This window comes from Echinops telfairi, unplaced genomic scaffold (assembly GCF_000313985.2).
Source record: "Echinops telfairi isolate 266 unplaced genomic scaffold, ASM31398v2 ScPeMD7_443;HRSCAF=831, whole genome shotgun sequence".
Classification (NCBI taxonomy): Eukaryota; Metazoa; Chordata; class Mammalia; order Afrosoricida; family Tenrecidae; genus Echinops; species Echinops telfairi.
Window position 1 is genome coordinate 36,360,285 of NW_022104341.1, and position 13,347 is coordinate 36,373,631.

Here is a 13,347-nt window from a genome sequence, read left to right on the forward strand (position 1 = left end):
GTTAGTGCCTCAGGTAGACTATGACAACTTGGATGGAATACATCTCTTATTACTCCATCTCCCACTTAGACGGCAATACAAAGCATTCTTTTAATTTCAGAAATGCCATAAACCCCATAATGAAATTAACTTGGATTGCAATTTTGAGCCCCATGGACTAGCTATACAATTTCTTTTTCCCCACTCTCATCTTCTATCTTCCTGTTCTTTAGAGAAGTTATCTCCACAGGGGAATGAATTACACCCTCTAAAATAGAGACTTACTGAGGAGGTTGAAACTTCAGGTAATCCTTGAAATCTCTGAAAATTTTTGCAGGTGGAAATATGAATTTCTGGTGGAAGGAGAGGTTTATCGCTTTCATCATTGTTAAAAGACAAAGCAGCACGGAACCCAACTAGCCTAAGGGAAATAAAGAATACTTGGCTAAATCAGTACGCTCAATTGTTGAAGGGAAGAACTAAGAAATCCTTGGGTGATTCAATTTAAAAAGAAACCATATCCATGTTTCCTTCCCCAGTACCACCCTGACAAGTTGCCCCCAGTCAATTGCAGTTCCATTCGGATCGAAGTAGACCTCTGTTCCAGAGTTTTCAAAGTAGATCACAAGGCTTTTCTTTTGAGATGGCTCTTGGCTTTGAATTTGAACTTGGTTGAGCATCCCAGCTTTTTAGTTAACTGTTGAGTATGTCAACCATTTTCATCACCCATAGAGTCCAAACCTACATATCAAAGCAAACCCATTGTTGTCATGGGGATTCTGATCCAAATTGACCTTACTGGGCAGAGTAGACCGGCCCCACAGAACTTCCAAGGCTGCAGTCTTTAAGGTCGCAGATTGCCACAGCATCCTTCCTTAAAGCAGCTAGTGGGTTTGAACTGCCTCCCTTGAGTTTATCAGCCAACAGACTAATCACTGCACCCCCACCCCCACAGGCTCCCAAATCCACAGAGATTGATATAAATTTTGCAGCTTCAATTTTGGTTTGGTTTGGTTTTCTCTAAAAGGCTGAATTTCCACCCACAGTTTCAAGAAGAGAAGTTATTTCTTAGTCCCAGTGAAAGAAGTGACCAAACAGAAAATATCAAAGGGACACTGAGAATAAATTGAAGCAATGCTTTATTGCAACCACAAAGCACCAATTCAACAAGGCATTGACACACAGATCGAAGAAATGTCTCTTTAAACAGAGATGTAGATGGTCCACTTTTTCAAGTTCTTATATAAACAAACACTCAAGCAAAGTATCTGAACAATTTAAAAAAATATTACACCATCATGAAGATATGTATATATATAAAAATATTCTGTATTAGGAACAAGGCTTTTTGAAGTGTAACAGTTGGCAACTTTCTTCAGAAGCAAATTATTATAAACACAGATCATAGGGTGAAAAATGCTTTCTTCAGAAGCAAAGGACCAATTGAAAAGCAAATCTATGCAGAAAATACCATGACCCGCCCCGTGACAGCTAGCTGATGAATGTGGATGGGTGTCCCCAGTACCCCCAAAGAGGGTTCTCTTTTCAGAGCCATGGTTCTGCTTCTGAAGGGTGTTCGCTTCAAACATCACAGCATATCCCAATGAACCCTAAATAAGGTCAAGTGGAGGACCCTCGATAAAAAGAGGGTGTGGGCAATTCCATTTAAGGAACACGGGCTCAAAGGAGCAGAGGAATTTGGGGAGGACACACAGTTCCTTTCTCTTTTCCCCCCTCCCCAAGTTTTCTGGGTTTTTATCTTAAGTCTACAACCAAAAAAATATCCATTTTATTAATTTTTTAAGAAGGATTTTGTATAAGCAACCCAGGAAGGTAGTAACCATTCTGATTTCAAAGGCTTTGTTGGGGAGATGCCTAATCATGTCAAAGTTCATTCTCTTTGACAGACTCCACAGGAATACGCCATTCGATCCACATTGTGTCCTCGCTCCTGAGCTGAGTGCCAGGCAGCAGGTGGATTGCCTAGTCTATCCAATAGGATAACATCATTTGCATTGAAATTCTTACATATACACCTGTATGTATTCTGCTTACAAAGTTCCATCACATGAAACTAAATTACATGTTTATTTTATTTTTGAGGCCTACGACCTCAATTTGACACCGCTGTGAAGAGCTGTTCTTTAAATGCTTTGTCTGCAGAGGTTTTACATGATACTCATAGATTTTCAAGGCAGGCCCCAATTTTAACTGAAGTCCTGTCAACACATCATTCCTTGTCATCAATAGCAGGGATTTTCCATCAATTTCCTGGAATATAAGCAGAGGGTACAGCCAACATTTAAGTCCCAAAGTGCCAGGATAATGAAGATAAAAAGTCTTTCTTTTGAAGTTCCAAGGAAAAAGTCATAGCAACTTTCCCCAGCTAAAAACGTCATTTTCAGTTGTCAAAATTAAAAAGAAAAACGGACCTTCTATTTTTATTTCCCATCTTCTCCTTGTATTTTTAAATTAAATATAATCTCTAGATGGTCTCGCTTTCAGACACAGAAGATGAGATCTTAAAACACTGGTGGCAAGTTTAAAACAGATACCCTAAGGATCAAAACATTGCTTCTAAAAGGAATAACTTTTTATTTCTAAAAGATATTAAGGCATATTCAGACTGTCTTGCCTGTTTCTTTCCTTAAACAACTCTATGAACTAGAAGGAGTAGATTATGGCCCTCATTTTACACGCAAATCAAGGATCAAGCGAGAAATTAACTTTTACCTAAGCTAAAGAAAAAAAAAGTTTATCCTAGTTAACAAAAAAAAAACAATAAGAGTAGCACAGGTTTCCCTTGAGTACAACCAAAGCCAGTGCTAATTTCATAACTCCCTTCGGTTTCCCTTGCAATTAGAACTAGGTGCTGGCCTATCTAGTCACATTGGGAATAAAGTTTCAGGTTTTCTGGAATTTCATCAATCATAACAATGGACACTTGAACATTTACCCTCCTTGAGTTTGTTTCTTGTTCTTTAAAAGGAAAATCACCCTGCCTCAACCTCAGTATCAACTTCTCTATGCTTGAGAGTCAAGGGGCCCTGGTGGCATAATGGTTCCGCGTTGGGCTGCAACCCCCAAACTCAGCAGTTTGAAACTTAGCAGCTGCTCCTCAGGAAAAAGATGCTGAACGTCCTTACTCATCACTTTCTCTCACTCTTCACTCTCGGTGGACCCTCAAGACATGCAACGTGGGCATGAGAGCCACACAATTCCCTCCCCTGTTCTGCTTCTACTCTGCTCTCCGCACATTTCTCAGGCACTTTGGAGACCGCAATGCTTTGGGGCAAAATGAAAACGGGTGTCTTTCATGAAAGAGATGAGCATGTCAAATATACAAAGTGGTTTAAGGAAGCACTGAATGCCACTGTGGCATAATCTCCTGTCAAGTTTCCAAGGGGTGAAGTCTAGCCTGTCATTCAGGCCACAGCTAATGAGGCCCCCATGTGGGCCTGGCCCTCTCCTGAGTATTCTGGCAACTCCTATATTCCTCCCTGGAGCCGAGAGACACTTTCTGCTTCGTCTTCCTGCTGACAAGCCACATGGAGCTGTACTGATGCAGCCCGAGCCCTGGAACTGGAAGGGTCACATGAAGACCCATGCCAGTGCTGAGATGCTTCCACCACCATTGGAACCACAAGATTTCCACCCACTAACCGGTGATCTTCCTGCATTCAGCATCATTTCATAGCTGCGTGAGTATAAAGAGGAATTTATGGACTAGTATTGACATATGGGGTAATATTGGACTTATGGACTTGATCTGTACTGAGCTTGGATGTTTTCTTAATGTAAAATTGCTCTTGATAGAAAGTTCTCTCTTACACATATGAGAGCCTCTGGATTTGTTTTTCTAGTGTACCCAGACTAACACAGCCACCTGATTTTTATAATTGTTCACTGTGGGGAAAACCGAGCTGGTTCTTAGGAGACCTGGGTCCAAGAGTTGAACTAGCTGTGTGTGGTGAGTCTTGGCATCCTTGTTCATTATTTCACTCACATATTTCTGTACCCATCTCCCCTATTGACAGACAAAGGTACACAGAGTGCAACTTCAAAAAATACTTATTGTTTAACCTTAGGCAAGTCCCTTCCTCTTCTGTTTCCTGAGTAAGTGTGGCAGTTACATAATCTCCTGACGTGAGCGAAGGGGTGGAGTCTAGCCTGTCAATCAGGTGTCATAGCCAATCATGCCTCTGTGTCGGCATGGCTTTTTCCTGAGGATTCTGGGAACTCCTGTTTTCCTCCCTGGAGCTGGGAGACTGTTAAGACACTCAGAGAGCTGGATGAGCCATGTGAGGACGACCTGTTCCAGCATTTAGACGCTTCCACTGCCATTGGATCCACAAGACTGTCTACCCACTGACCTGTGATCTTCCTGCATTCAGCATCATTGCATGTGCTGCGTGAGTCTAAAGAGGAATTTATGGGCTAGTGCCAAATTTACGGACTTGATCTAGATGGGGCTGGGATGTTTTCTCAATATACAATTGCTCTTTTATATAAAGCTCTTTCTTATATACATGAGTGTCTATAAATTTGTTTCTCTAGTCCACCCACACTAACACAGTGAGTATTGTGGGAATGCTGGGATTCTGAACGGACTCCATGAGATACCCCTTTTGCAGAGAATCCCTGTGCTATCGATTTTATAATTGCTTGGCAGTATCCTCTCCATCATCATTGACAGGATTATGGTCTTCATTTCACTTGGACCAGACCAGAAGAACAAAAATTACTTTGAACTGGTCTCTAATATTTTTGAGGTTTTGAAGCTTTTATATATTTGGTTGACTCCCAGAAGACAGAAGTCATACTAATTTGTGAGAGAAATCTATTCTGAACCCTAACATATAAAGGCTGGTAGGGGAGAGTAAGACAGGGCCAGAGTGGGGATTGAAGGGGACAGGAATTGACCTTTTAATCCTGGTGGGGGTTTTACTGCTGTGGGTTTGTTTCACCTCTCACTCCCCTCAAGCCCATTCTGATTCATAGCGACCCTACCGGACAGGGTAGAGCTACCCCTGTGGGCTTCCAAGATTACTCTTTTCAGGAGCAGGAAGCCTCTATTTTTCCCCTCTCTGAGCAGCTTTCGAACCTCTGACCTTCCGTAGAGGAGTCCACCGAGTAACCACTACACTACCACAGCTACGCCTTTTTTTTTTTTTTAACTTAGGCAGCAAATAATGCTAAAGGTAATCCATCAGTGAAAGCTGCAGGTCTGAAAGAGGGCCGAGGGACTTTGGACAACTAGAAACCAACGCAGAAGACTGAGTCTGACGGCATGGAAAGGCCAGAGGAATGTGAATTTTAGGTTCCCACAGTCTCCTAGACAAGCCTCCTTATAGGCAACTCTTCATCCCACATACTTAGGACATGTTAGCAGGAGAGACCAGTACTGCTTGGTACAGTAGCGAGTCAATAAAATTGGGGAAGAGCCTCCAAGAGATGGTTGGCACAGTGGCTGCAACAATGGGCTCAAACATAGCAAAGGCGAGTCTGGTCCAGGAGCGGTGGGCAGCCTTTCATTGTGTTGCCCGCGGGGTCGCTCTGAGTGGGAAGTGACTGACAGCACCTACCACCACAAGCAAGGCTCATGCCCCTCATCCTGAGCACCGACATGCATACCGTTTCACTTGGAGTACTTTTTTAAAAATGGTAAAATTCTTCTTGCTCCCCTTCTTTCCATTGCTCATACTTATTATCTGCTTTAAATAGGCATCAAGAAGAGATGACACCACTTTCAACTTCACACAATAAGAAAGCAGCCCTGACTAATGGAGATAGGAATTTGAAAGTCCTTCTACAACTCAGCATTTTTATCAACAGCCAAGCAAGTCTGTGAAAAATGCTGAAATTTTGATTTTACTTAAGAAAACATGGAAAATCATGTTTCATGCTCCGATTTGATTTTTCCTGCAGTTCACTTCAGACCAGGCGTTGATCAAAGAAAATTCCAGCTGGAAACCCTCATTTGAGAATCCTTGAAATGCATTTTGTTCACTCACACTTACCACAAAGCCTACCTCTTTCACCGTGACGGCAGCAGCTGGAAGATGGGGTATTGGGAACGTGAGCTGCGAGGCAAGACCGAGGGAGGCCTGAGTTTTGTCCCCCCAGTGGACTGGGTGAGGCCCCGGGGAAGCGATTCAGTTTGCCCGAGCCTCGGTTTTCTTGCTTACATCCCTTCAGGAATTTCAGAGATTGGAAGTGATTCATGTCAGGTACCTAGCACAATGTCTGACATATAGGAGGTACTTGATGACAATTAAGTGGGAATTTATAGACAAAAAAAAAAAAGAATGTGTTTAGTTTCCAAATCTGCCTTCTGCTCTCTTTCTGGAAGTGAGTTCAGTGCTTGAGTGCTATCCTTTGCCAGAGGCATGCGTGCATATTCTTGTTCAAGTTCAGAAAATTTAATGAGATTAAAGAGGTTCAAAGACTACGTAAAACACTTCTCAAAAAAAATGTGAATGTAGGAAAATCCCTGGATTAAGAAATCTAATAAATTTATTACAACATTCCAGGAAAAGACTGTGATGTGAACGAGAGCTAAATCTGGCCAGAGTCTCACGGGGACTGAGGATGGAACTAGAGGGAGCACAGGAAGGGAGTGGGGACAAGTGGGTCTAATGCTGTCTGCTTCGCACACTGCCCTCCAGACCTTCATCTGCTTACTACACAAGTGGAGGGGTGGGCCTGTGACCAGGTCCACTTAGTAATTAAAAAAGAACCCCATGATTCTGCACGTGGATCATGTTACAGCCAAAAAAAAAAAGGAAACCCCAATTCAAGGAACCCGGTTAAAATTCAAGTGAAGGAAAACCTTGGGAAAACAAAAACGTTTGCAATGAATTTAATCACTTGACTATGTAAACCATTTACCCTTCAAGTCCCTGTTGGGTAATAAGATACAGAATGTCTGGATAGTTAATAATTTCCAAAAAGAATTCATGCGTTGATGTAAGATTTGGAGGTGGTGCCTGTAAATTTCCAATGAGGGCAAGATACTAGATTTTAAAATAACAAATAAGTGAGATCCACAGATATTACAGTTCAGTAGACAAGCAGGTACCTGAGAGTAGCCTACTGTGTCACCAATGACTAGATGGAGATTGGGGCCAGTTACTTATTCTAAGCCTCCTTTCCTTATCCAAGCAGGCAAGGGGACGAAGAGGAATAGCAAACGCACTTCTCTGCTGAAAGAGTTACTGAAATAACACGGGTTAAGTAGATTTCCTGATGGCTACTGAGCACAAAATGAATGGCAGCGATTAAGAAAACAGCAGGGGAAAAATCAACCCGTTTAACACATACTCTTACTCTGCCAGCGCTACTCTCCACCTAGCCATCTCTTTCCACTGAGCGTGGAGTCTCGGGCAGAAGGGGACAGTGTGAGAGAAACAACGTGACAAGAGGCGAGGAAGTGAAGAGCAGATATTGAGAAAGGGGTCATTAGGAAACGGTGAGAGGGGGAGGGGTGTAGACTCAGAAGGAAATGGGATTTATGATGACAGGGACTGCCACAGTGGACTCTTAGACAACCTTCTTTGGGCAGTGTCTCCACGGTTTCTCATGGGGAGTAGGAGAAACACGGCTCAAATCAGCGTGAGAAGCCCTGAGTTGGTAATCCAACTCGGCCGCTTGTGTCAGCATCTGGTCCATTCCTCCCCTCCTCTGTGAAATGAGAGGATGGACCAAAGTGACCTCTTGTCTATTCCAATTCAAAACACTCTATGTCTTTGACAAGCCTCGAGACTCACCAGCTTCACAGGAGTCTTTCGGGAAAAGAACACAGCAGCATCTACTTAGGATGGAGGTGAAGTAATCGCTGAACTCGTCCTTTGCTTCCCATTTCAATCCGCCCCCTTTACGTTCTCCAGCACCTTCTTGGTGACAACTCTTTTGCCATCGACAATGTGGCTGCACGTGGTGACCAGTCTGAAGTTCCGCATTCCGCTCTTGACGAAGGGCACAAATGTGCTGGAGGAAGCGGGCCTGGGGCCAGAACCCAAGGATACAAAAGTGGAAAATCCCGTGTCCAACACCGGGGTCACATTAAAGAAGGTGTGGAACCTCCTGGCCCTATCCACATGGCCAGCGAGGAAGCAATCTCCAGAGAGGAGGTCGTCGCCGTCGAAGCCGTTCGGCCTCTCAGAAAAGAGCTCTTCCTCCGAGCGGCTTGCCTCACGGCTGTCGCCCCTCTTTTTCTTCTTGATGAGCTGCCCTCTGCAGTTGTCAGAGTTACTGCGTTTCTCGGCATCAGATAAGACTTCATAGGCCTCTGCTACTTGTTTGAATCGCTCCTCAGCAGCCTCTTTGTCCCCGGGATTCTTGTCTGGGTGGACTTGTAGTGCTAATTGGTGATAAGCCTTCTTAATATCCGCTGAGGAAGCATTTGGAGGGACGCCGAGTACTTGGTAGTAATTCACCATTTCGCTTCTTCGCCAGGCCTTCCCTCTTGAGACACAAAGATGGTTTTCTGAAGAATCCCCACATAACGTCTGAAAGGAAGATGATGAGCAATTTAAGGCGACCCCAAGACCCTCGGAACCATGTCACATGGTTCGTGGGGTCAAGTCTCTCGTGGGGGAGAAAGGCTCCCTTCTCAGGCTACCCACTCATGAAGCACTGCCTCCGGTAGCTCAGCATGGCTGGAGTGATTATGATCTCAAAATGCTTATGACATACTTGCCTGGTGAGCACAGGGGTGGGGAATTGGGGATGGGAATTATCCATGTTTAAGAGGCTTCCTCTGTTTAAAACTTCACAATGAACAGTTTGTTAACAGAAAGAACTATTTGGCGTGCTCAAAAAAGCCTTTCCCTCACGTGTTAAATTAACCCAAACAAAACACACGCCCATCGAATTGATTCCCACTCAGCAACCCTACAGGGCAGGGTAGAACTGCCCCTGTGGGTTTCCGCAATTGTAGCTGTTGCCGGCAGTAGAAAGCTTCCCTTACTCCCTCGAAGAGGCTGGTGGTGGTTTCAAACTGCTGACATTGCGGTTAGCGTCCCAGCGCCAACCCCTATGCCAACAGAGCTTCTGGCAAAGTCACCAAAACCAGAAAACCAAACTCACTGCTATCAAGTCAATGCTGACCCATATGACCCCTGTGGGTTTCCCAGACTGTAACTGTGGCCGGGAGTAGAACGCTGCTGGTGATATCGAACCTGTCAGCAGACCATGCAGATCGATCGCAGCTCAAGGCTTAACACCACACCACCAGGGCAGACACACTTCAATCGGTACAGAATCCACTTTGACTCGCTGTGAAAGTGACTGCCTGCAGTGATGTAATGGGTGTGTCTTGTGTAACTTACTGTACTGTTTGGTGCTGGCAGATGATGGAGAGTAAAGGGGCTGTATTCGCCATCTCGGGACTGAAAGGTCAGAATCATAACCCACTAGCCACTGAAAGGAAAAAATATGGGGCAGCCTGCTTCTGTTAAGATGTATAGATGTTTCAGGGTTCTTTTTGTTCTTGTTTTTTTAAGTGAAGGGGAAATACACGGGAATTAACCCACTGGGGAACCAGGGATGGGAATAGCCTAACATGCAGAATGCGCTGGAAAGTGGATTGCTGCAGATGTCGTTAGGTTAAAATTGAGCATCCTATCATTTGATCTTTATGATCCAACTAAAGTTGTTCAAGTTCTAGTATTTTCTGATTTCTTTTCAATTGAGGCTTTCATCTGCTTCACTTTGTTATTCTTTTAGTTTTTCTTTTCTTAAAATGTTTTTCTGTATATGAACTCCCGGATAGGTACATTTATAGAGATAGTAACTAGATTGATGGTTCTTTGGGGATACAGCAAGGAAAGATGGTGGTGGGGCAGAGCTAATAACAGTGAGTACAAGCTTGAAGAAAATGTTCTAAAACTGATCATGGCGATGATCGTACGGCTTTTCTTGATGTGATTGAACTATTCAATTGTATGATATGTGAACTATATGCCAATAAAACTGTTGAGAAAAAAAGATGTATAGCCTGGAAACCATAGGTGATAATAGTTCTAAGCTGTGTGCTAGAATCAACTCAATGGTAACAGACTTTGTTTGTTTTGTAAACTTTTACGTTTAGAACCTTGTCCCATAGCATCTTCAACCTGAAGATTCCTACTTCTGAAACTCGGAAAGTTCAGTACCCTATTTTCTCTGTCATTGCCCACTTTCATCAGACCCACATTTTCCTTTCAGCTCCATTTTCTTCAACCCATCTGAAGTTTCCTTCAGACGCTTCCAAATCTGTACCCTGTGGCAGACCATGGAAACCTTCCTTTAACCAGCTCTTTCAAATCCCTAGGTGCCTAATCTTCCACCTCACCTATGCTACAAAACCCATAGAGGAACGGTCCAGTAGTCCAGCTTCTTTAACCCCTATAACCAGTACAGCTGGAAGAAGCAAAATCAAGAAACCACGAAGATAAAGCACTCCGTATTTGAAGTGTGCCAATCTCAGTTGTTTCAGCAGCTTACATCAGCAATTCTTTTATTTATCCTCAGTCAGCTCCTTTTCCCATTCCCTCCGGTAGCCAACCTTAAGCTTTATTGCTCTCCTTTGCTGTGTTGTTGTTAGGGGTGCCATCGAGCCGCTTCTGACCCATAACAACCTCATGTACAACAGAACGAAATGACATCCGGTCCTGTGCTATACTCACAACTGTTCTTATGCTTGAGCTCATTGCTGCAGCCATGGTGCCAATCCATCTCCTTGAGGGCCTTCTTCCCCTTCACTGTCACTCTACTTTACCAAGCATGAGGTCCTCCTCCAGGGACTGGTCTCTCCTGACAAGTGTCCAAAGAATGCAAGAAGCCTTGCCATCCTCACCTCTAAGGAGCACTCCGGCTGTACTTCTTCCAAGACAGATCTGTTTGTCCTTTTAGCCATCCATGGTACTTTCAGTATTCTTCACCAGCGCCATCATTCAAATGTATTGATTATTCTTCACTCAACGTCCAACCTGCAAGTGCATATGGGTCAACTGAAAATACTATACCATGGCTCCAGTCAGGTGTCCCTTAGTGCCCAAAGTAACATGCTTGCTTTTCAGTACTCTAAAGAGGTCTTGTGCAGCAGATTTACCTAAGGCAACTTGTCTTTTGCTCTCTTGACTGCTGCATCCATAAGCATGGATTGTGAATCCAAGCAAGACAAAATCCTTGACAACTTCAACCTTTCCTCCATTTACTATGATGTGACCTATTGGTTCGGTTGTCTGTCACACTGTGGTGGCTTGTGCATTTCTGTGATGCTGGCAGCGATGTCATGGTATTTGAAATGCCAGTAGGATCACTCAGAATGAACAGGCTTCAGCAGGGGTTCCAGACTTAAAACAGACAAGAGAACAAAGAAGAACTCAGCTCCTCACTTGGGAGGAAGAATCTGCCAAAAACCTTCAGCATAGCTTCCATGTCCTTGCAACTTCTCTCCTTTAGTTCTTTTTAAATCTCTACCCATCTCTGTCCACTGCAAGTGGAGAGAATTGACTCCTGTTTAGCAAAGGAAATACAGGCTGTCAAGAGCTCCCTCAAAATTTTCTTGTCTTTAGCAGATGGACATTGGACCTCCACTGAAGTACTTATTCAATGCAAGAACACTGTTCTATTAAATTGCCATTCCATGATGCACACCTTCCCGACACGATCGCTGAAGACAAATGTGTGCATAAGCAAATGTGGTGAAGAAAGCTGATGGTGCCCTGCTATCAAAATATATAGTGTCCAGGGTCTTAAAGGCTTGCAGGTAAACAAGCAGCCATCTAGCTCAGAAGCAACAAAGCCCACATGGAAGAAGCATACCAGCCTGTGTGACCAAGAGGTGTAGAAGGGACCAGGTATCAGACATCAAAGAACAAAAAATCATATCAGTGGGTGCCCACCTTCCCGATATGATCACTGAAGACAAATATATGCATAACCAAATGCGGTGAAGAAAGCTGCTGGTGCTTGGCTATCAAAAGATATAACGTCCAGGGTCTTAGAAAGGCTTGCAGGTAAACAATCGGCCATCTAGCTCAGAAGCAACAAAGCCCACATGGAAGAAGCACACCAGCCTGTGTGACCACGAGGTGCAAACAGGATCAGGTATCAGGCATCGAAGAACAAAAAATCATATCATTGTACACGAGGGTGAGCGTAGAGTGAAGACCCAAAGTCCATCTGTAGGCAACTGGACACCCACTTACTGAAGGGTCGCAGGGAGGAGACGAGCCTGTCAGGTTGCAGGGTAGCAATGATGAAACATACAACTTTCCTCTACTTCGTAAATGCTTCCTCCCCCCACTATCATGATCTCAATTCTACCTTACAAATCTGGCTAGACCAGAGGATGTACATTGGTACAGATAGCAACTGGAAACACAGGGAATCCAGGAATGATGACCCCTTCAGGACCAGTGGTGAGAGTGGTGATACCTGGAGGGTGGAGGGAAGGGGGAACTGACTAAAAGGATCTACATATAACCTCCTCCCTGGGGGATGGACAACAGAAAAGTGGGTGAAGGGAGACATCGGACAGTGTAAGAAATGACAAAATAATAATAATTTATAAATTATCAAAGGTTTATGAGGGAGGGGCAGTGGGGAGGGAGGGGGAAAATGAGGAGCCGATATTAACGGCTCATGTAGAAAGCAAATGTTTTGAGAATGATGATGGCAACAAATGTACAAATGTGCTTCACACAATGAATGTATGGATGGATTGTGTTAAGAAATGTACGCGCCCCCAATAAAATGATTAAAAAAATTTTTTTTTCTTGCCTTTACTTTTTTAAGCATTTTATTGTGAATTGGGTGAAGGTTTATAGAACACATCCTCAGTTTTACATTCGACAATCCGTGCATACTTTGTTCAACTCATCTGCTGCAATCTCCGTAATGTACCAACCATCCCTTAGCCCTCTTTCTTCCTCTGTTTCCTGCTTCCCTCCTTCCATCTCCCTTAACTCTCTGAATTTTGCCATTGGGTAAATGCTATGTTTGATTTTAAGTGGCTGGTTTTTCTAGCACATGGTTGAGTTTGGTTTGAGACCTACAGGTAGACTAAGGGCCACAGTCGGGGGGTTTACTTGTCTCCATCTGAACAATCCACCTGGTCTGTTTTATGATTTTTTGAGTTTTTGTTCCATATTTTTCTCCTGCTCCAGTCAGGATTTCTAATGTCATCATGTTCAGGGCAGTTGGTAGTGGTAACCAGGTATGTTTAATTCGTTTGGCCTCAGGGTTGTAGAGAGTGAAGTTTATGTGGTCCATCAGTACACTGAAACCATTGTTTCCATATGTCTTTTGATTTTCATCATTCTTCTTTACTCTGGATGGGGAGAGACCAAGAGCTGCACCTTAGATGGGCACTTAAGA

The 13,347-nt window shown here is 43.7% G+C and overlaps 1 protein-coding gene across 3 annotated transcripts in view; it reads right to left on the reverse strand.

Annotated features, from left to right (window-relative positions):
• Positions 1–1,101: 1,101 nt before the first annotated feature.
• The window catches only part of SAMD13 (sterile alpha motif domain containing 13), a 49,290-nt gene continuing 37,044 nt past the window's right edge, over positions 1,102–13,347 (reverse strand). For all 3 annotated transcript variants that reach the window (XM_045292055.1, XM_045292054.1, XM_045292056.1), the window contains exon 4: positions 1,102–2,250. In XM_045292055.1, the coding sequence (XP_045147990.1) occupies positions 2,059–2,250 (192 nt within the window). In that variant the 3' untranslated portion in view covers positions 1,102–2,058. The remainder of the gene's footprint in view (positions 2,251–13,347) is intronic.